The 21,902-nt window shown below is 43.4% G+C and overlaps 1 protein-coding gene across 1 annotated transcript in view; it reads left to right on the top strand.

The window, feature by feature from the left end:
- The window catches only part of PTPN23 (protein tyrosine phosphatase non-receptor type 23), a 41,840-nt gene that overhangs the window by 12,716 nt on the left and 7,222 nt on the right, over nt 1–21,902 (top strand). The window contains exons 3-7 of the mRNA XM_079933802.1: nt 20,152–20,279; nt 20,516–20,592; nt 21,210–21,259; nt 21,413–21,544; nt 21,787–21,867. Of these exons, the coding sequence (XP_079789928.1) occupies nt 20,152–20,279; nt 20,516–20,592; nt 21,210–21,259; nt 21,413–21,544; nt 21,787–21,867 (468 nt within the window). The remainder of the gene's footprint in view (nt 1–20,151; nt 20,280–20,515; nt 20,593–21,209; nt 21,260–21,412; nt 21,545–21,786; nt 21,868–21,902) is intronic.

The raw sequence follows: 21,902 nt of genomic DNA on the forward strand, positions 1-21,902 counted from the left end.
TTATTATGTTGAGGTGTGTTCCCTGTATGTCTACTTTCTGGACACTTTCTGGATGGTGGCCTTATAGAATGAGTTTGGGAGTGTTCCTTCCTCTGCAATTTTTTGGAATAGTTTTAGAAGGACAGGTATTAACTCTTTTCTCTAGATGTTTGATAGAATTTGCCTGTGAAGCCATCTGGTCCTGGACTTTTGTTTGTTGGGAGTTTTTAAATCACAGTTTCAATTTCAGTACTTGTGATTGGTCTGTTCATATTTTCTCATTCTTCCTGGTTCAGTCTTAGAAGATTGTACCTTTCTAAGAATTTGTCCATTTCTTCTATGTTTCCATTTTATTGGCATATAGCTGCATGTAGTAGTCGCTTGTGATTCTTTGTATTGGGTTGGCCAAAAAGTTCGTTTGGTTACCGAATACATTGTTGAATACAGTTCTTGGTGAAAATGAAAAGTGTGTCTTTTATTTTTACTTAAAACCGAACAAATTTTTTGGCCAACCCAATATTTCTGTGCTGTCAGTTGTAACTTAGTTTTCATTTCTAATTTTACTGATTTGAGCCCTGTCCCTGTTTTCCTTGATGAAACTGGCTAAAGGTTTATCAATTTTGTTTATCTTTTCAAAGAACCAGCTTTTAGTTTCTTTGATCTTTTCTATTGTTCTCTCCATCTCTATTTCATTTATTTCTGCTGTGGTCTTTATGATTTCGTTCCTTCTACTAACTTCTCGTTTTGTTTGTTCTTCTTTCTCTAGTTGCTTTAGGTGTAAGGATAGGTTGTTTGAGATTTTTCTTGTTTCCTGAGGTAAGATTGTATTGCTGTAAACTTCCCTTTTAGAATTGCTTTTGCTGTGTCCCATAGGTTTTGGATCATTGTGCTTTCATTTTCATTTTTCTCTAGGTATTTTTTGATTTCCTCTTTGATTTATTCAGTGATCCATTGATGGTTTAGTACCATATTATTTGCCTCCATGTGTTCGTGTTTTTTATCATTTTCCCCTTGTAGTTGATTTCTAATCTCAGTCTTGTGGCCAGAGAAGACGCTTGATATGATTTAATTTTCTTAACTTTACTAAGGCTTGCTTTGTGGCCCAGCATGTGATCAGTCTTGGAGAATGTTCCATGTGCACTTGAAAAGAATCTGTATTCTGCTGCTTTTGGATGGAATGCACTATAAATATCAATTAAGTTCATCTGGTCTGATGTGTCTTAAGGACTGTGTTTCCTTATTGACTTTCTGTCTGGATGATCTGTCCCTTGATGAAAGTGGGGTGTTAAAGTCCCCCACCATTACTGTGTTACTGTTGCTTTCTCCTTTTATGGCTGTTAGTATTTGCCTTATATATTGATGTGCTCCTGTGTTGGGTGCATATATATTTACAATTGTTATATCTTCTTTTTGGATTGATCCCTTGATCATTATGTAGTGTCCTTCTTTGTCTCTTATAACACTCTTTATTTTAAAGTTTGTTTTATCTGGTATGAGTATAGTAAGTCCCCTACATACGAACGAGTTCTGTTCCAAGAGTGTGTTCGTAAGTCCCGTTTTGTTTGTAAGTCTAACAGAGTTAGCCTAGGTACCCAGCTAACACAGTCAGCTGTATAGTACTGTACTGTGTTAGGTTTATAATACTTTTCACACAAATAATACATTAAAAAAACCCACAAAAAATAAAGAAAACATTTTTAATCTTACAATATAGTACCTTGAAAAGTACAGTAATACAGTACAACAACTGCATATAGGGGCTGGTATCGAGTGAACAGGCAAGAAGAGTTACTGACTGGAGGAGGGAGAGGAGGTGGGAGATGGTAGGGCTGATGGATTATCAGCAATAGGAGATGGAGGGCAAGCTGCAGTTTCACTCACGCCTGAAGTTGACGGTGCAGGTTCTGATTCCTTCAATTCCATCTACCGTCTTGAAAAAAATGTTCCAGTGATGTTTGGGTAGTACTGTACCAGCTACACCACCGCTGCATTTATGCTTGCTTCCGGACATCCTGGGCTGGAAATAAAGATACTGTACTACTGTACTCTATACAGTACTGTACAGTAAAGTACACAAAAACACAGCCACCGGTAGAAGATGCACGCATGTGACAATGTACGCCAGACACATGAACTGACTTACATGATTAGACATGAGAATGCACGTTCACGTCTTTGAAAGTTTGCAACTTGAAGGTTTGTAGGGGACTTACTGTATTGCTACTCCAGCTTTCTTTTGATTTCCATTTGCATGGAATACCTTTTTCTGTATCATCATTTTCAGCCTGTATGTGTCCCTAGATCTGAAGTGGGTCTCTTGTAGACAGCATATAAATGGGTCTTGTTTTTGTATCCATTCAAGCAGTCTGTGTCTTTTGGTTGGAGCATTTAATCTGTTTATGTTTAAGGTAATTATCGATATTATGTTCTTATTGCCATTTTGTTAATTGTTTTGGATTTGTTGTTGTTTTTTAATTAATTAATTTTTGGCTGTGTTGGGTTTTCGTTGTTGTGCGTGGGTTTTATCTAGTTGTGGTGAGCGGGGGCTACTCTTCACTGCTGTGCATGGGCTTCTCATTGTCGTGGCTTCTCTCGTTGCGGAGCACGGGCTCTAAGCGTGCAGGCTTCAGTAGTTGTGGCACATGGGCTCAGTAGTTGTGGCTTGCAGGCTCTAGAGCTCAGGCCCAGTAGTTGTGGCGCACGGGCTTAGTTACTCCACGGCATGTGGGATCTTCCCAGGCCAGGGCTCGAACCCGTGTCCCCTGCATTGGCAGGTGGATTCTTAACCACTGTGACACCAGGGAAGCCCCTTTTATTTGTTTTTGTAAGTCTTTTTTCTACCCTTTTGTTCTCTTGTGATTTGATGACTGACTGTAGTGTTTTATTTGGATTCCTTCTTCTTTTTTTGTGTGTGTGTATCTATTATAGATTTTCAGTTTGCAGTTACCATGAGGTGTTTTTTTTTAAAAAACTTATTTTTTTTAATTTTTGGCTGCGTTGGGTCTTCATTGCTGCACGCTGGCTTTCTCTAGTTGCGGCAAGCAGGCTTCTCATTGTGGTGGCTTCTCTTGTTGCGGAGCACGGGCTCTGGGCCCTCAGGCTTCAGTAGTTGTGGCACATGGTCTCAGTAGTTGTGGCTTGCAGGCTCTAGAGCAAGGCTCAGTAGTTGTGGCGCACGGGCTTAGTTGCTCTGTGGCATGTGGGATCTTCCAGGACCAGGGTTCAAACCCATGTTCCCTGCTTTGGCAGGCGGATTCTTAATCACTGCACCACCAGGGAAGTTCATAAATAGCTTTTATTATGTCGAGTTATAGTCCCTCTATACCCACTTTTGTAAGGGTTTTTATCATGAATGGATGTTGAATTTTATAAAATTCTTTTTCTGTATCTTTTGAGATGATCATGTAGCTTCTGTCATTTCTGCCCCTCACCCCCCCGTTTTGTTTTTTTTGGCCATGCCATGTGGCACATGGGATCTTAGTTCCCTGACCAGGGATTGTACCCATGCCCCCTGCAGTGGAAGCATGGAGTCTTAACCACTGGGCCACCAGGAAAGTCCTGGTTTCTGTCCTTTCTTTTGTTAATGTGGTGTATCACATTGATTGACTTGTGTATGTTGAACCATCTTTATGACCCTGGGATGAATCCAACTTGATTGTGGTGTATGACCTGTTTTATGTATTCTTGGATTTGGTTTGAGAATTTTTGTGTCTATATTCATCAAAGATATTGACCTGTAATTTTCTTTTTTGGTAGTGTCTTTGGTTTTGGTATCAGGGTGTGTGTTGGGTCTTCGTTTCTGTGCATGGGCTTTCTCTAGTTGCAGCGAGCGGGGGCCACTCTTCATTGCAGTGCACGGGCCTCTCACTGTTGTGGCCTCTCGTGTTGTGGAGCACAGGCTCCAGACGCACAGGATCAGTAGATGTGGCTCACGGGCCTAGTTGCTCCGCAGCATGTGGGATCTTCCCAGACCAGGGCTCGAACCCATGTCCCCTGCATTGGCAGGCAAATTGTCAACCACTGCGCCACCAGGGAAGCCCATTCATTCAGTTTTGATGGGCTGTATGTTTCTAGAAAGTTGTCCATTTCTTTGAAGTTGTCAAATTCGTTGGCCTATAATTATTCATAGTATTCTCGTACGGCTTTTTGTATTTCTGCAGTATCTGTTGTGATTTCTCCTCTTTCATTTCTTATTTTGTTTGTGTCTTCTCTCTTTTCTTCTTGGTGAGCCTGGCTAGAGGTTTGTCAATCTTGTTTACCCTTTCAAAAAACCAGCTCTTGGTTTTATTGATTTTTTTGTCTTGTTCTTTTATCTCTGTTTTATTTATTTCCTCTCTGATCTTTATTATCTCCTTCCTTCTGCTGACTTTCAGTTTTGTTTGTACTTCTTTTTCTAATTCTTCTAGATGGTGGGCTAGGTTGTTTATTTGAGATTTTTCCTGTTTCTTAAGGAAGGCCTGTATTGCAATGAACTTCCCTCTAAGAACTGCATCTAAGAACTGCATCCCAGAGATATTTATGGTTGTGTTTTCATTGTCATTTGCCTCAAGGTTTTTGGTTTTTTTTTTGTTTGTGGTACGCAGGCCTCTCACTGTTGTGGCCTCTCGCATTGCGGAGCACAGGCTCCGGACGCGCAGGGTCAGCAGCCATGGCTCACGGGCCCAGCCGCTCTGCGGCATGTGGGATCTTCCCGGACCGGGGCACGAACCTGTGTCCCCTGCATTGGCAGGCAGACTCTCAACCACTGAGCCACCAGGGAAGCCCTGCCTCAAGGTATTTTTTAATTTCTTTGATTTTTCTTGTTGACCCTTTGGTTTTTTTAGTGGTTTGTTGTTTAGTCTCCATGTAATTGGTTTTTTCTTGTTTCTTTCTCTGTGGTTGATTTCTAGTTTCATGCTGTTGTGGTCAGAAAAGAGGCTTGAAATAATTTCTATACTATTAAATTTGTTGAGGCTTGTTTTGTGCCCTAGTATATGGTCAGTCCTACAGAATGTTCCATGTGCACTTGAAAAGAATGTGTATTCTGGGTTTTTTTGGATGTAATGTCCTGAAGATATCAATTAAGTTTAACTTTTCTATTGTATTATTTAGGATCTTTGTTGCCTTATTGATTTTCTGTCTCAAAGATCTGTCCATTGATGTGAGTGGGGTATTAAAGTCTCCTACTGTTAATGTATTCTTGTTAGTTTCTCCCTTTATGTCTGTTAGTATTTGTTTTATTTATTTGGGTGTTCCTGTGTTGGGTGCATATATGTTGACAAGTGTAATATCCTCTCCTTGTGTTGATCTTTTTATCATTGTACAGTGTCCTTCTTTATCTTTCTTTATAGCCTTTGTTTTAAAGTCTATTTTGTCTGATATGTATATTGTGACCCCTGCTTTCTTGTCATTTCCGTTTGCATGAAATGTCTTTTTCCATCCCCTCACTTTTAATCTATGTGTGTCCTTTGCCCCAAAGTGGGTCTCTTGTAGGCAGCATATTGTAGGCTCTTATTTTTTTAATCCAGTCTGCCACTCTGTTTCTTTTGATTGGAGCCTTTAGTCCATTGACATTTAAGGTAATTATTGATAAGTATGTATTTATTGCCATTTTAAACCTTGTTTTCCCATTGATTTTTTTTTATTTCTATTATATATTTTTTTACATCTTTATTGGAGTGTAATTGCTTTACAATGGTGTGTTAGTTTCTGCTTTATAACAAAGTGAATCAGCTATACATATACATATATCCTCATATCTCCTCCCCCTTTGCTCTCCCTCCCACCCTCCTTATCCCACCCCTCTAGGTGGTCACAGAGCACCGAGCTGATCTCCCTGTGCTATGCGGCTGCTTCCCACTAGCTATCTATTTTACATTTGGTGGTATATATAAGTCCATGCCACTCTCTGACTTTGTCCCAACTTACCCTTCCTCCTCCCCGTGCCCTCAAGTCCATTCTCTACGTCTACGTCTTTATTCCTGTCCTGCCCCTAGGTTCTTCATAACTTTTTTTTTAAATTCCACATATATATGTTAGCATGTGGTATTTGTCTTTCTCTTTCTGACTTACTTCACTCTGTATGACAGACTCTAGGTCCATCCACCTCACTACAAATAACTCAATTTCATTTCTTTTTACGGCTGAGTAATATTCCATTGTATATATGTGCCACATCTTCTTCATCCATTCATCTGTTGATGGGCATTTAGGTTGCTTCCATGACCTGGCTACTGTAAATAAAGCTGCAGTGAACATTGTGGTACATGACTCTTTGAATTATGGTTTTCTCAGGATATATGCCCGGTAGTGGGATTGCTGGGTCGTATGGTAGTTCTAGTTTTCGTTTTTTAAGGAACCTCCATACTGTTCTCCATAGTGGCTGTATCAAAAAAATATATAGAACGCTTCATGAATTTGCGTGTCATCCTTGTGCAGGGGCCATGCTAATCTTCTCTGTATTGTTCCAGTTTTAGTATATGGCTGCCGAAGTGAGCACTCCCGTTGATTTTATATTTCTTCTTTGTCCCTTTCTTTTTTCTTTTGTGGTTTGATGATTTTCTTTTGTATTACGCTTATCTTCTCTTCTTTTTGTTTTTTTGTGAATCTGTTGTATGTGGTTGCCCTGTTTTTCAAGTATGTTAACTCCTTCCTATATCTACTTGCTTTAGACTGGTAGTCAGATAGGCTCAAACACCTTATAGAAAAAAAAATCTACATTTTCTTACTCTCCTCTCCCACATTTAATGATTTTGATGTCCTCTTTTGCATCTTCATGTTTATCCTTTTGCCATTCATTGTGGTTATCATTGCTTTCACAAAAATTTTTTTACTATTTTAAAAATCTGTGTGTGTACTTTCTTGTTTAAATGATTTACTTGCCAATTATGATTTTCTCTTTCCTGTAGATTCTTACTGCTTTTCGTATTTATTTATTTTTTGGCTGTGCCATGCGGCCTGTGGGATCTTACTTTCCTGACCCTGGATCAAACACAGGCCCCCTGCAGTGGCAGCACAGAGTCCTAACCACTGGACTGCCAGGGAATTCCCTCTACTTTTCTACTTAGAGAAGACCTTTCAATATTTCCTTTAGGATAGGTTTAGTATTGCTGTATTCTTTTCCTTTTTGCTATCTGAGAAATTCTTTATCTCTCTTTCTGTTCTAAATGATAATCTTGCTGGGTAGAGTATCCTAGGTTGCAGATTTTTCCATTTGGGGACTTTGAATATATCTTGCCACTCCCTTCTAGCCTGCAGCATTTCTGTAGAGAAATCAGCTGATAACCTTATGGTTGTTCCCTTGTAATTAATTCTTTGTTTTTCTCTTGTTGCCTTTAGAACCTTCTCTTTATTTTTAACTTTTTTTAATATGTCTTGGTGTAGGTCTGTTTAGGTTTATCTTGTTCAGAGCCCTCTGTGCTTCCTGTATCTGGATATGTTTCCTTCTTTAGGTTTGGGAAGTTTTCAGCCATAATTTCTTCAAACACAGTTTCATTACCTTTTTCTCTTTCTTCTCCTTCTGGGATCCCTATTATGCATAGATTGGCCCACTTTATGTTATCCCATAGGTCTCATATTGCTTTCATTTTTTGTCATTTGGGTTTCTGTCTGCTGTTCTAATTGGGTGATTTCCATTATTCTGTCTTCTAGATCACTTATTTGTTCTGCATTATTCATTCCTCTGTTCATAGCCTTTGGTCCAGCTTTCATCTCTTCAAATGAATTCACTAATTTTTCTTGGCTCCTCCTTATAATTTCTAGTTCCTTTTTACAGTAGTCTGCATTTCTGTTGATAGCTTTTCTCAATTCCTTCAGTATTTTCATTATCTCCTTTTTTATTTTTTTGCGGTACGCGGGCCTCTCACTGTTGTGGCCTCTCCCGTTGCGGAGCACAGGCTCCGGATGCGCAGGCTTAATGGCCATGGCTCACAGGTCCAGCCGCTCCACGGCATGTGGGATCTTCCTGGACCAGGGCACGAACCCATGTCCCCTGCATCGGCAGGCAGACTCTCAACCACTGCACCACCAGGGAAGCCCTCCTTTTTTATTTTTGTTTAGTTCTGGCTGCATTGGGTCTTCGTTGCTGTGCGGGCTTTCTCTAGTTGTGGCGAGTGGGGGCTACTCTTTGTTGTGGTGTGCGGGCTTCTCATTGCAGTGGCTTCTCTTGTTGCGGAGCATGGGCTCTAGCTGCATGAGCTTCAGTAGTTGTGGTGCATGGGCTCAGTAGTTGTGGCTCACGGGCTCTAGAGTGCAGGCTCAGTAGTTGTGGTGCACGGGCTTAGCTGCTCTGCAGCATGTGGAATTTTCCCTGTGTCCCCTGCATTGGCAGGCAGATTCTTAAGCACTGCGCCACCAGAGAAGTCCCTCATTATCTCCTTTTTGAACTTGGTGTCTGTTAGACTGAAGAGGTCTGCTTCATTGTTTGTTCTTCAGGGGTATTCTCTTGATCTTTTAATTGGGAGTGGTTCCTCTGCTTCTTCATTTTACTTATATTTCTCTTGCTGAACGAGTTGAGGAGAAACAATTATCTACTGTGGTCTTGGAGGGCTATTTTTATGTGGAAACATTCCTGTGTAGCCTGTGTGGGCTTAATATTTTTGGATGTGAGGGCTGTTTTTAGTATGGATGCCTGCCACCTCTTTCCTCACTGTATGCTGGCTATCATCCCCTTGATAGGAGGTGTGACTGATGTGCTGACCAGAGCCAGCACTGGATATTGAGCAGGGCCTCCTCTTTGCTCTATGGTTTTCACTGCCTTGTCCGGGGCAGGGTGTGCTCCCCAGTTGTTGGAGTAGCAGCCCCCAGATCCGTTTCTGAGTTGCATTTCTGGTATGTGGTGCAAGGTAGGTTGGATTGGGGTGCTCCCACTGGGAGAGGAGCCACTGATACTCCTCCTCCTCCTGAGCTGTTCACCTGTGAGTGTGCTCCATTGTGTCACCTTTCACCTATTGTGCAGACTCTCAGAGTACACTGTTATTGGCACTGCCCTCGGCCCCACCTCAACCGTAGGTATGCTGGCAGTCCTCCCTGGTACCTCTCAGGCTTTGTTTTCACAATGCCACCAGCGCAGATCCACAGAAGTCAGGTCCCAAGACTGCAGTACTCGTGCACCTGGACCTTCTGTGGGTGCTATGGAGGCAGCTCAGACCCTGGCTCAGCCCAGCCGCCTGGTGTACATGCCCACAATGCCCACAGCTGCCAAGGCCAGACCTGTCCCAGCCATGGGAGCACCAGTTTTCTGTTCAGATGTTCTGCAGGCACTGAATATACAAAGCTGGCAGCGGAGGTGTAAATCTGCGGTTCGTTCAGCCACAGGGAGAGATTTCATCTCTGCTTCCTAAGTCACACGGCCCCTGGGGCTCAGCTGTGATTTCAGCCCCACCTCTGTGTGTGGGCAACCCACTGGTGTCTGCGCCCAGGGCTGCTGAAGCAGTGGCTGGAACTTGTGAGCCTGCCCAGGTGGGAGGGAACTGAGGTGGCAGCTGGAGTGCATTGGCCTGCCCAGGCAGAAGGGAGCTGGGGCAGCGGCCAGAGCCTATGGAGGTAGGAGCTGGTGGGTGGGGAAGGAGGCTGCAATGGTGGCCCCATCTCTCCCTGCGCCACTTAACAATGGCACTTCGCTTCTGTGGCAGCCTGGGCTTCTTCCATGAACACTCCTGGTCGCTGTGCCCCACACTCCAGCCCCTTTAGGCTGTCTCCATGCAGCCAACAGCAGTCCTCTCCCCGGGTCTGTCCTCTAAACCCCACGTTCCTGCACCCAGCCCCTGCCCATACCAGCAAAGGTGCTTCTAAGGCTGGGATGCACAGGGCAGTGGCACGGCCCATTTGTGTAATCTCTGGCTGTCCTGCCTGCCACTAACTGGTTGTTGCTGTCTCTGAGCCTTGGAAGCTTCTTTTCTGTCCCTGCTGATCTTTCCTCTGGTGAGGGGACTTCCCAGGGTGTGGGAACCTCTCCTTCAGCTCCCTCCTAGGGGTGCAGGACCCATCTGCTTCCTCTTTTTTTTTCCTTTTGCCGTACCCAGTTACGTGGCCATCTTTCTTGTCCTTTCAGGTGTTTGAGGTCTTCTGCCAGTGTTCAGTAGGTGTTGTGTGAGAATTGTTCCATCTGTAAACGTATTCTTGATGTATTTGTGGGAAGAGATACAAGAGTTCCATGTTCTACTACTCCACCATCTTGATTCTGATCCCCTTTATCCATTTTTGTTTTGGCTGTGTTGGGTTTTCGTTGCTGTGCGTGGACTTTCTCTAGTTGTGGTGCGCGGGCTTCTCATTGCAGTGGCTTCTCTTGTTGCAGAACATGGGCTCCAGGCACGTGGGCTTCAGTAGTTGTGGCTCTCGGGCTCTAGAGCACAGGCTCTGTAGTTGTGGTGCATGGGCTTGGTTGCTGCGCGGCATGTGGGATCTTCCCAGACCAGGGATCGAACCCGTGTTCCCTGCATTGGCAGGCAGATTCTTAACCACTGCGCTACCAGGGAAGTCCCTTTTTATCCATTTTTGAATCGAGTTTCTGTTGTTAAGTTGTAGGAGTTCTTCATATATTCTGGATATTAACCACTTATCAGATATATGATTTGCAAATATTTTCTTCCATTCCATGGGTTGCCTTTTTACTTTGTTGGTTGTGTCCTTTTGATGCTCAGAAGTTTTAAATTTTGATGTAGTCCAGTTTACAATTTTTTTGTTGTTGCTTGTGCTCTTCAAGTCACATCCAAGAAATCATTGCCAAATTCAATGCCACGAAGATTTCCCTTTTATTTCTTTTAAGAGTTTTATAGTTTCAGCTCTTATATTTAGGTCTTTGCTCCATTTTGAGTTTATTTTTGTAAATGGTGTAAAGAAAGTTTCCAGCTTCACTCTTCTGCATGTAGATATTTAGTTTTCCCAGCACCATAAATTGAAAAGACTGTCCCCCATTGAATGGTCTTGGCACCCCTGTCAAAAATCATTTCAAAAAAAAAAATCATTTCACTATGTGTATTAGTTTGCTCTGGCTGCCATAACCAAGTACCCCAGACTGCTGACTTAAACAACGGAAATTTATTTTCTCACAGTTGTAGAGGCTAGTAGTCTGAGATCAAGGTGTTGGCAAAGCTGACTTCTTCTAAGGATTCTTTCTTTGACTTGTGGATGACCATCTTCTCCCTGTATCTTCACATGGTTGTCCCTCTATGTATATCTGTAGAAGGCCAACAGTCATATTGGATTAGGGCCCACCTCTAGGACCTCATTTCACTGTAATTACCTCTTTAAGGCTCTATCTCCTAAAATACAGTCACATTCGGAGATACTGGGAGTTAGGACTTTAGTATGAATTGGTGAGGGGGGGCATTATTCAGTCCATAACACCACATATTTGAGGGTTTATTTCTGGGCACTCTCTTTTACTCCATTAGTCCATATGTCTTTATTGCCAGTACCAAACTGTTTTGATTATTATAGCTTTGTAATAGGTTTTGAAATGAGGAATTGTGGGATCTCCAGTTTTGTTCTTCTTTTTCAAGATTGTTTTGGCTATTTGGTGTGGGGGGTGGTCCCTTGAGATTCCATATGAATTTTTAGGATGGATTTTTCTATTTCTGCAAAAAATGCCATTGGGATTTTGATGTGGATTGCACTGAATCTGTAAAAAAGTAAAATCCAAAAACTATCACTTTAGGGAGGCTTGCCACCTTAATATTAAGTCTTTTAATACATGAGTATCAGATATCTTTCCATTTATTTATGTCTTTAATTTCTTTCAGCAAAGTTTTGTAGTTTTCTCTATGCAAGTCTTTGGCCTTCTTGCTTAATTTTACTTCTAAGTAATTTATTCTTTTTGATGCTATTGGACTTGAAATTCAAAAAAAAATTTTCTTTAATTGTGATTTTTGTGTATTGATTCTGTATCCTGAAACTTCACTGAATTCATTGATTAATTCTAACAGATTTTTTTTGGTGCAATCTCTAAGGGTATTTTCACATATGAGTTCATGTCTGTGAAAAGAGATAATTTTGCTTTTTCCTTTCTAATTTGGATACCTTTTTTTTTTTTTAACATCTTTATTGGGGTATAATTGCTTTACAATGGTGTGTTAGTTTCTGCTTTATAACAAAGTGAATCAGTTATACATATACATATGTTCCCATATCTCTTCCCTCTTGCGTCTCCCTCCCTCCCACCCTCCCTATCCCACCCCTCCAGGCTGTCACAAAGCACCAAGCCAATATCCCTGTGCCATGCGGCTGCTTCCAACTAGCTATCTACCTTACTACGTTTGTTAGTGTGTATATGTCCATGACTCTCTCTCGCCCTGTCACAGCTCACCCTTCCCCCTCCCCATAACCTCAAGTCTGTTCTCTAGGAGAGAACTGCGTCTTTATTCCTGCCTTACCCCTAGGTTCTTCAACTTTTTTTTTTCTTAAATTCCATATATATGTGTTAGCATACGGTATTTGTCTTTTTCTTTCTGACTTATTTCACTCTGTATGACAGACTCTAGGTCTATCCACCTCATTACAAATAGCTCAATTTCGTTTCTTTTTATGGCTGAGTAATATTCCATTGTATATATGTGCCACATCTTCTTTATCCATTCATCCGATGATGGGCACTTAGGTTGTTTCCATCTCCGGGCTATTGTAAATAGAGCTGCAATGAACATTTTGGTACATGACTCTTTTTGAATTTCGATTTTCTCAGGGTATATGCCCAGTAGTGGGATTGCTGGGTCATATGGTAGTTCTATTTGTAGCTTTTTAAGGAACCTCCATACTGTTCTCCATAGTGGCTGAACCAATTCACATTCCCACCAGCAGTGCAAGAGTGTTCCCTTTTCTCCACACCCTCTCCAGCATTTATTGTTTCTAGATTTTTTGATGATGGCCATTCTGACTGGTGGGAGATGATATCTCATTGTAGTTTTGATTTGCATTTCTCTAATGATTAATGATGTTGAACATTCTTTCATGTGTTTGTTGGCAGTCTGTATATCTTCTTTGGAGAAATGTCTATTTAGGTCTTCTGCCCATTTTTGGATTGGGTTGTTTGTTTTTTTGTTATTGAGCTGCATGACCTGCTTGTAAATTTTGGAGATTAATCCTTTGTCGGTTACTTCATTTGCAAATATTTTCTCCCATTCTGAGGGTTGTCTTTTGGTCTTGTTTATGGTTTCCTTTGCTGTGCAAAAGCTTTGAAGTTTCATTAGGTCCCATTTGTTTATTTTTGTTTTCATTTCCATTACTCTAGGAGGTGGGTCAGAAAGGATCTTGCTGTGATTTATGTCATAGAGTGTTCTGCCTATGTTTTCCTCTAATAGTTTGATAGTTTCTGGCCTTATATTTAGGTCTTTAATCCATTTTGAGCTTATTTTTGTGTATGGTGTTAGGGAGTGATCTAATCTCATACTTTTACATGTACCTGTCCAGTTTTCCCAGCACCACTTATTGAAGAGGCTGTCCTTTCTCCACTGTACATTCCTGCCACCTTTATCAAAGATAAGGTGTCCATATGTGCATGGGTTTATCTCTGGGCTTTCTATCCTGTTCCATTGATCTATCTTTCTGTTTTTGTGCCAGTACCATACCGTCTTGATAACTGTAGCTTTGTAGTATAGTCTGAAGTCAGAGAGCCTGATTCCTCCAGTTCCTTTTTTCGTTCTCAAGATTGCTTTGGCTATTCGGGGTCTTTTGTGTTTCCATACAAATTGCAAAATTTTTTGTTCTAGTTCTGTGAAAAATGCCAGTGGTAGTTTGATAGGGATTACATTGAATCTATAGATTGCTTTGGGTAGTAGAGTCATTTTCACAATGTTGATTCTTCCAATCCAAGAACATGGTATATCTCTCCATCTATTTGTATCATCTTTAATTTCCTTCATCAGTGTCTTATAATTTTCTGCATACAGGTCTTTTGTCTCCTTAGGTAGGTTTATTCCTAGATATTTTATTCTTTTTGTTGCAATGGTAAATGGGAGTGTTTTCTTGATTTCACTTTCAGATTTTTCATCATTAGTATATAGGAATGCCAGAGATTTCTGTGCATTAATTTTGTATCCTGCCACTTTACCAAATTCATTGATTAGCTCTAGTAGTTTTCTGGTAGCATCTTTAGGATTCTCTATGTATAGGATCATGTCATCTGCAAACAGTGACAGCTTTACTTCTTCTTTTCCGATTTGGATTCCTTTTATTTCCTTTTCTTCTCTGATTGCTGTGGCTAAAACTTCCAAAACTATGTTGAATAAGAGTGGTGAGAGTGGGCAACCTTGTCTTGTTCCTGATCTTAGTGGAAATGCTTTCAGTTTTTCACCATTGAGGATGATGTTTGTTGTGGGCTTGTCATATATGGCCTTTATTATGTTGAGGAAAGTTCCCTCTATGCCTACTTTCTGCAGGGTTTTTATCATAAATGGGTGTTGAATTTTGTCAAAAGCTTTCTCTGCATCTATTGAGATGATCTGGATACCTTTTATTTCTTTTTCTTGCCTGATTGCTCTGGCTGGAACTTCCAGTACTGTGATAATACAAGTGGTTGATGTGGGCATCCTTGTCGTCTTGTTTCTTGTGTGAGAGGAAAAGTTTTCAGTCTTTTACTAACTTGGTATGATGTTAGCCAAGGTCTTTTCATATATAGCCTTTATTATGTTTAAGTAGAGGAACTTACCTGCCTTTTAAAGAAGGTGACACTGTTCTTAAGAGAAAGAAAAAATTGTCAGAAAGGTGAATTATCTCATTTGCTACTCTGTTTGAAAGTAGTTAAAAACAACTGTTTCTCTTTGAATAACAAAAGAGGATTTAAATAAAAATTTTATTTATAATTTCAAAGTGTAGGAGATTGTATCTTCCCCCCAAAGCAGGGATAATTAATTGGTATGTTTATATATGCTAGAGATATATTCTTTAAAGACTACTGTGTGTAAATTGAATTTTTAAAAACTGTTAGCCTCTTATGTAGAAAACAAAAGGTGGAATCACACACCAGTGTTATAATAATATTAGCTTATATAATTGCCCATGTACAGCGTACCTTTACTGGGATCTTGACTTCTTCATGTGGCTTCAAGTTACTATCAGGTGTCCTTTTATTTCAGTCTATAGGACTCCTTTTAGCATTTCTTGTAGGGCAGATCTAGTGGTGGTGAATTCCCTCAGTTTTTGTTTAGCTGGGAATGTCTTTTGATTTCTCCTCAGTTTTGCCAGATATAGGATTTTTGGTTGACAGTGTTTTTCTTTTAGCACTTGGAATATATCAACCTACTGCCTTCAGTTCTCCAAAGTTTCTGATGAGAAATCTGCTGATAATCCCATTGAGGATTCCTTGTATTTGATGAGTCACTTCTCTTGTGCTGCTTCCCAGGTTCTCTTTGTCTTTCAACAGTTTGATTATAATTTTTTCTTGGTGTGGGTCTCTGAGTTCATTTTACTTAAAGTTCATTAAGCTTCTTGGATGTTTATATTTCATGTCTTTAGTCAAATTTGGAAAATTTTTTGCCATTATTTCTTCACATATTCTCTCTGCCCCTTTCTCTCTCTCTTCTTCTGGGACTTCCACAATGTGTATGTTGATCTGTTTGATGGTGTCTCACAGGTCCCTTAGGCTCTGTTCACTTCAATAATTTTTCTTTCTGTTCCTTAGACTTGATAATTTCAGTTGTCCTAGACTTTTTTAAAAAAAAATATTTAGGCTGTGCCAGGTCTTAGTTGCGGCATGTGGACTCTTAGTTGCGGCATGTGGGCTTCTTAGTTGTGGCATGTGAACTCTTAGTTGTGGCTTGCATGCAGAATCTAGTTCCCCGACCAGGGATCAAACCCAGGCCCCCCGGCATTGAGAGCGCAGAGTCTTACCCACTGGACCACCAGGGAAGTTCCCTCAATTGTCCTAGCTTTGATTTCACTGATGGTTTCATCAACCTACTCAAATCTGCCTTTGAATCACTCTAGTGAATTTTTCAACTCAGTTATTGTACTTTTCAGCTTCAGAATTTCTTTTTGGTTTCTTTTTAAGTTTTCTGTCTTGTTGATATTCCCATTTTGTTCTCTATGTCGTTTTCTTGACTTTTTTCTGCATCTTCCTTTAGTTCTTTGAGTATCTTTAAGACAGTTATTTATCTAGTAGAGCTGTCATCACATCTTTTTCAGGAACAGTTTGTTTGTTTGTTTTTGTCCCTTTAAATGAGTCATATTTTCCTATTTCTTTATATGTCTTGTATTTTTGTTGTTGAAAACCGGACATTTGAATCTAATGATGTGGTGACTCTGGAAATCAGAATCTCCCCTTCTCCCAGGGTTTGCTGTTTGTTTGTTTGTTTGGAGTGTTGTAGGCTGTCTCTGTGCCAAGAATCAGTCTGAGGTGTGGACTTAAAGTCTTCTCAGGTCTTTTTTTTTTTTTTTTTGCGGTACGTGGGCCTCTCGCTGCTGTGGCCTCTCCCACTGCGGAGCACAGGCTCCGGGCGCACGGGCTCAGCGGCCATGGCTCGCTCCGTGGCATGTGAGATCTTCCCAGACCGGGGAACGAACCCGTGTCCCCTGCATCGGCAGGCGGACTCTCAACCACTGCGCCACCAGGGAAGCCCTCTCAGGTCTTTTTTAAGCCTTTGCCTTCCCCTGGGTATGCATGATGACTGTCTAACTTCCTCTGAATATGTGGTTGCTTTTGAATCCAATAGTCCTCAATATCTGGCTCCCAAAAGGAGAAAAAGAGAAAAATGAAGGGATGAGGGGGGAGAAGCACTGGTGCTTTAAATCCCCTTGAAGTCACTTCAGCCAGAGGGGGAGTGCAACAGCAGGGGGAGGTGTAACAACAGTGTCCGCAGCCTCTTTGCACCTCTGAGATCAGAAGCAGCGCGATCAGCCCTGATCAGAGCAGATCCCTGATATTTGGAGGACAGCGTCCTCATTGCCCACCCTGGCTCCCACAGGCTGTGTGCGCAAGCCGCTCCAGGAACACATGCAAGGCTGCCTGCACAGGGATGGGCACTGGGTAGCTGCGATTGTGCTAAGGGCTGAAATTCACCAAAATTTATCCAAACATTCCTCTGCACATTTGCAAGTCCTCAGTAGACTCCAGGAGTTCTAGAACAGTTACATCAGACAGATGCTGCCAGTGCATTTGTTGTCTGTGTGGGGAGACAGATTTCTGGTGCTTCCTACTCTGCTACCTTCCCAGAATACTCCGCGTAAATTAAATTAAAAAAAAAAAGATTTTGTTTGAAGAGTTTGAAAACTAATGAGATAATCTTAACCCCTCAGACTACCATTGTTTTGTGCACACAGGTGCACATGCACACAAAACACCCTCGAGGGAGCATTGTCACCCAGCTCCAAAGCCTCTTCTGAGGCAGATCCTTCATGGTGTAGGGCAGGCAGCCTGCACAGAGCAGTGGGCTGGAGAGAGCCAACCCCAAGAATGCTCCAGATCTGAGGCTATTCCCAGCACAGACAGCTCACAGAAGGACATCAGGATAGTCGCTTTCCCCTTCCTGGGGCTTGAGTTACTCATTGAAAGAGTGTGGGAGTTGGACTAGGTCAGTGTTTCTTCAGTGAAACCACAGAACAAACTTTCTTACATAGAACGCTGATAATAATTATTTCAGTGAAAAAAAAATTATCAGATCAAGAAAACTCCCAGATTCAGCAATGTATAAAGTGAAAATAAAATAGAGTAACTAAATGAACTATTACAGAAGTTTTAGAACACTGGTCCAGTTTTTAGTGAATTACAGGAAATTTATGAAAGCACAGAGATGTAGAAAGCAGAGACAGCATAAGTCAAGTTAACCTTTTACCATAACTCATTGATTTGCAGTGGAAATGGAAGGTGGATATAATCTGGAAATCTGTAGGCAATTCTCTTTTCCTGATCTGGGCCTCAGTTTCCTCATCTGTAAAACTGGGCCTGAAGTAATTCTTTTTTTAAAATTTTATTTATTTATTTATTTTTATATTGAATTTTTGGCTGAGTTGGGTCTTCGTTGCTGCGCGCTGGGTTTCTCTAGTTACGGTGAGCGGGGGCTACTCTTTGTTGCGGTGCGCGGGCTTCTCATTGCGGTGGCTTCTCTTGTTGCGGAGCATGGGCTCTAGGCACGTGGGCTTCAGTAGTTGTGGCACGTGGGCTCAGTAGTTGTGGCTTGCGGGCTCTAGAGCGCACGCTCAGTAGATGTGGCACACGGGCTTAGTTGCTCCGCGGCATGTGGGATCTTCCCAGGCCAGGGCTCGAACCCGTGTCCCCTGCATTGGCAGGCAGATTCTTAACCACTGCGCCACCAGGGAAGCCCTGAAGTAATTCTTTAAGAAGACTTTTCAGTTACTCTGGAATAAATTTTTGGTTCTGTGATCACAGGGAATTAAACTGACGGAGGTGGTGAGGGGGTTGTTGGAGGGTGGGGGAGTGGGTGTGGTGTGGTGGCCGGGCTTGTTTTCAGACTCCCCTGTTCTGTTCTACTCCTACCACATGCAGTTCCTCAGAGTGTGACAGGCCAGGTGGGACAAGAAGCAGCTGCATTCTTGGTTGGATTAAAGGGTGCAGGTGAAATCTCCATGACCTGGAGGGAGGGTTGCTTCCATTGTTTCCCAAAGATGGTTTTAGGAAGTACAAAGACAAACATTTTAAAATTTTTTTGTATATTCTTTAGTATTTTAAAAATGTGTAGCTAGCACATCATACCTATTATTTTAGAGATGTTAACTGCTTAGGATGTGGCTCCACTTTAAAAAATGGAAAACGTTAAGTGCCATTTCATTATGGTGGAAGTATGATGGGGAGGGGAGTGATAAGAATGACTACATGAGAAGCCTTGGCCTGTGGGATAGGCCCTTCGAGGTGGCACCTCAGCAGTATGGCTGTGACACGCCTTATCCTTGCAGTGGGCATTGTAGAGGGCAGAGAGGGAGCTTAGCATTCCTGTTGAAAGAGGAGACTGAGGCCCAGAGGGGAGATGGTCCCCCAAGACACTGCTGGGAAGTGGTGTTGAGTGGACCAGTGCTAGACTCTTCCTCCTCTGATGTCCCACAGGGTATCCACATCCCTTCTGAGCATCCCAGACAGAAGGCTCAGAGCCCAGCTCTGGAGTGTCTTGTCCTAGAGGTTTTTGTTTTTTTTTTTTTTTTTGGTGGGGGGGACGGTGTGCTGAGCAGCATGCAGGATCTTAGTTCCCCCACCAGGGATCGAACCTGTGCCCCCAACCCCTGCATTGGGAGCGCAGAGTCTGAACTGCCCCACCAGGGAAGTCCCCTAGAGGATTTCTTCTAGCTGGTGCCCAGCAGCTCTCTACTGGGCCCCTCGGCTGCTGGAACCCTGGTGTGGGGTTCTCTGGTCGCTCCAGCAGGTGGGGTTAGGGCATGCACAGCGATTCTAGCCCCTCTACTCTTTGTGCGCCTGTTTCTTGGAGGGCATACTGTCTCTTCTTCCGTTTGTTTGAGCAGAGGGTTCACTTTGTTTTGTTTTTTCCCCAAATGGGACTAGCTTTACTGCTTACTATAAAAATTGAAAATTGTTCATATAAAAGAATACATAAGCAAAATAATATAAAGAATCAAATACGTCTCTGTATGCATGTATAGGATAAGATAAATTACTTAAACCCTACTATCCAGGGATAGTCACTTAACTGTCTAGATTTTTTTCTCTCTGTTTATATACCTAGTTGATATCAATTTCCATATGATTTTATAAAAATGAAATTATGTTGCTCATCTGTTACATGCTTTTTTTCCCCCCAACAATAAATGTGTTATGAACGTCTTAACATATCAGTAGAGATCCTTGTCTTCAGTTTTCATGGCTGCAGAGTATTCTCTTTTGTGGGTAGCCTTGACGTGATTTATTTAATCCTCTTTAATGGAAGTTTTGGTGGCATCCAGTATTTGGCCCTGTTAATGTTGTGATAAATATCCTTGCATGCTCATCCAAGCATCTGCTGTTCTGGATTTCTTACTGTATATTTTTAGATACAGAACTGTGGGTCAAACATTAAGTACATTTAAATTTTTAATGCATGTTTTAAACTGCCTCCTGGAAAAGTGGGAATGATTCAGTCCAACAGTCCTGGCTGGTAGGATGGTTGTTGAATGACTACAGGTAGCTGCGGGCTTTCTTTGGGTCCCTTAGACTGTGCAGTCCCCCAGCCCCGATTATTTCCTGGGCATTTGTGGGTGGACAGCCCTGCCTGTCTTCTACTCCAAATGACAGGAGGCCTGCTTCTCCCATCCATCCCCCAGAATGCTGTTCGTGTTCCACGGGACTTTGAGGGCTGCAGTGTCCTCCGCAAGTACCTGGGCCAGCTCCACTACCTGCAGAGTCGGGTCCCCATGGGCTCAGGCCAGGAGGCCGCTGTTTCTGTCACCTGGTGAGAGCTGGCAGGGCTGGGGGGAGCCTGGAGGTTGCCTGGGACAGCCCAGGGGTGTCTGGGCGGTGGGGATGCCCCTCTTCCCCCGCCCCCTGCTTTCTTTTCCTTGCTACACAGCATGGGGAGTGGCTTGGTGTGGTCTCCCCAGGCCTCCCTCCCATCCGACACCGCACTGGGGGTGGCGGGTCACTTCACCAGCTCCTTCACTTGAAATGACTGGGGTGGCCTGTCCACAGGACTGAGATCTTCTCAGGCAAGTCTGTGGCCCATGAAGACATCAAGTATGAGCAGGCCTGCATTCTCTACAACCTTGGTGAGCTACCTAACCCCTTCCCCATGGCCCTACCTCCCAGCCCTGCCCACCCCATCTCAGCTCAGCAGGAGGCCACAAGGGCAGTGGGCTGATGGAAGGAAGACACCTGGATTCTGACCCTCCCCCTGCCTTCCCACAGCTCTGCTGGTGCCTCTCTTCTGGCCCACAGGGAGCCAGCCTGCTGGGGAGAGGCTCTACTAGGCTGGCTGCCACATGGTGTTGCTAGTGTGCTCCGGCCCAGAGGGGTGGCCTCTCTTTTCTGACTGGAGAGATCCCAGCCCCCCTTGTGGCTTGGGCTGCTTCCAGCAGGAGAACAAGGCTGGCCTAGACTGGCCTTGCCGTCAACCCTGATGGCTCAGCCTCAGTCTGGGGAGCCCCGAGTCCTGTGTAGGCAATCCCTGAGGCTCTGAGACTGGACTCGTAGGCTGAGGGCTGTGGATGGCAGGAGCCCCTTCCCTTCCACCCCATCCCTGCCTGGTGCAGAGCCAGAGACCGAGACCCCATTTACTCCAGCTTTGGTGTCCTTGGACCAACTGCCCCAGACCCCTGTTGTCCTGATCATGGGTGACACCAGCAGCCCCAGGCTAGCCCTGACCCCGTGTTCTGTGCCTCCCTAGGGGCGCTGCACTCCATGCTGGGGGCCATGGACAAGCGCATGTCTGAGGAGGTGAGGAGGGTAGGAACAGTGGGTGGGTCGTAGGACAGAACCAGGGAGGGGTGCTGAGTGTTGTCAGCCTCCAGGGTGTGAATCCTGCCCTGTGGAGTGGACACAGGCAGCTCTGTGGCTCTGCTTCTGGCATCCTCCCCTGTTCTCTCCCAGGGCATGAAGGTCTCCTGCACTCACTTCCAGTGCGCAGCAGGTGCCTTTGCCTACCTGCGTGAGCACTTCCCTCATGCCTACAGCGTTGACATGAGCCGGCAGATCCTCACTCTCAATGTCAACCTCATGCTGGTGAGGAGACGCCCTTGTTGGGGCTGAGTTGAATCCAGGGCCGGGCACGGTTAGGGCTGGATCCTAGCGGTCCTGTGCACATGGCAGTAAGGGACAAACAGAGGCCTGGGCTTTGATCTTTTGAGCCCCAGGTGGATCAGGAGTAGGGCTGTGCTGCTGGGAGTGCGGGAGGCTGGGCGGAGAGGGCATCCGTGTGGTCTGTGCCGGTGAGGAATGGAGTGCATCTCCATCTGCTCTTCCAGGGCCAGGCTCAGGAGTGCCTTCTGGAGAAGTCCATGTTGGACAACAGGAAGAGCTTTCTGGTGGCTCGCATCAGTGCACAGGTAGGGACAGGGATCGATGGTGGCCCACAAGGGAC

The sequence above is a fragment of the Stenella coeruleoalba genome (genome assembly GCF_951394435.1).
Source record: "Stenella coeruleoalba genome assembly, chromosome: 10".
In the NCBI taxonomy this organism is placed as follows: Eukaryota; Metazoa; Chordata; class Mammalia; order Artiodactyla; family Delphinidae; genus Stenella; species Stenella coeruleoalba.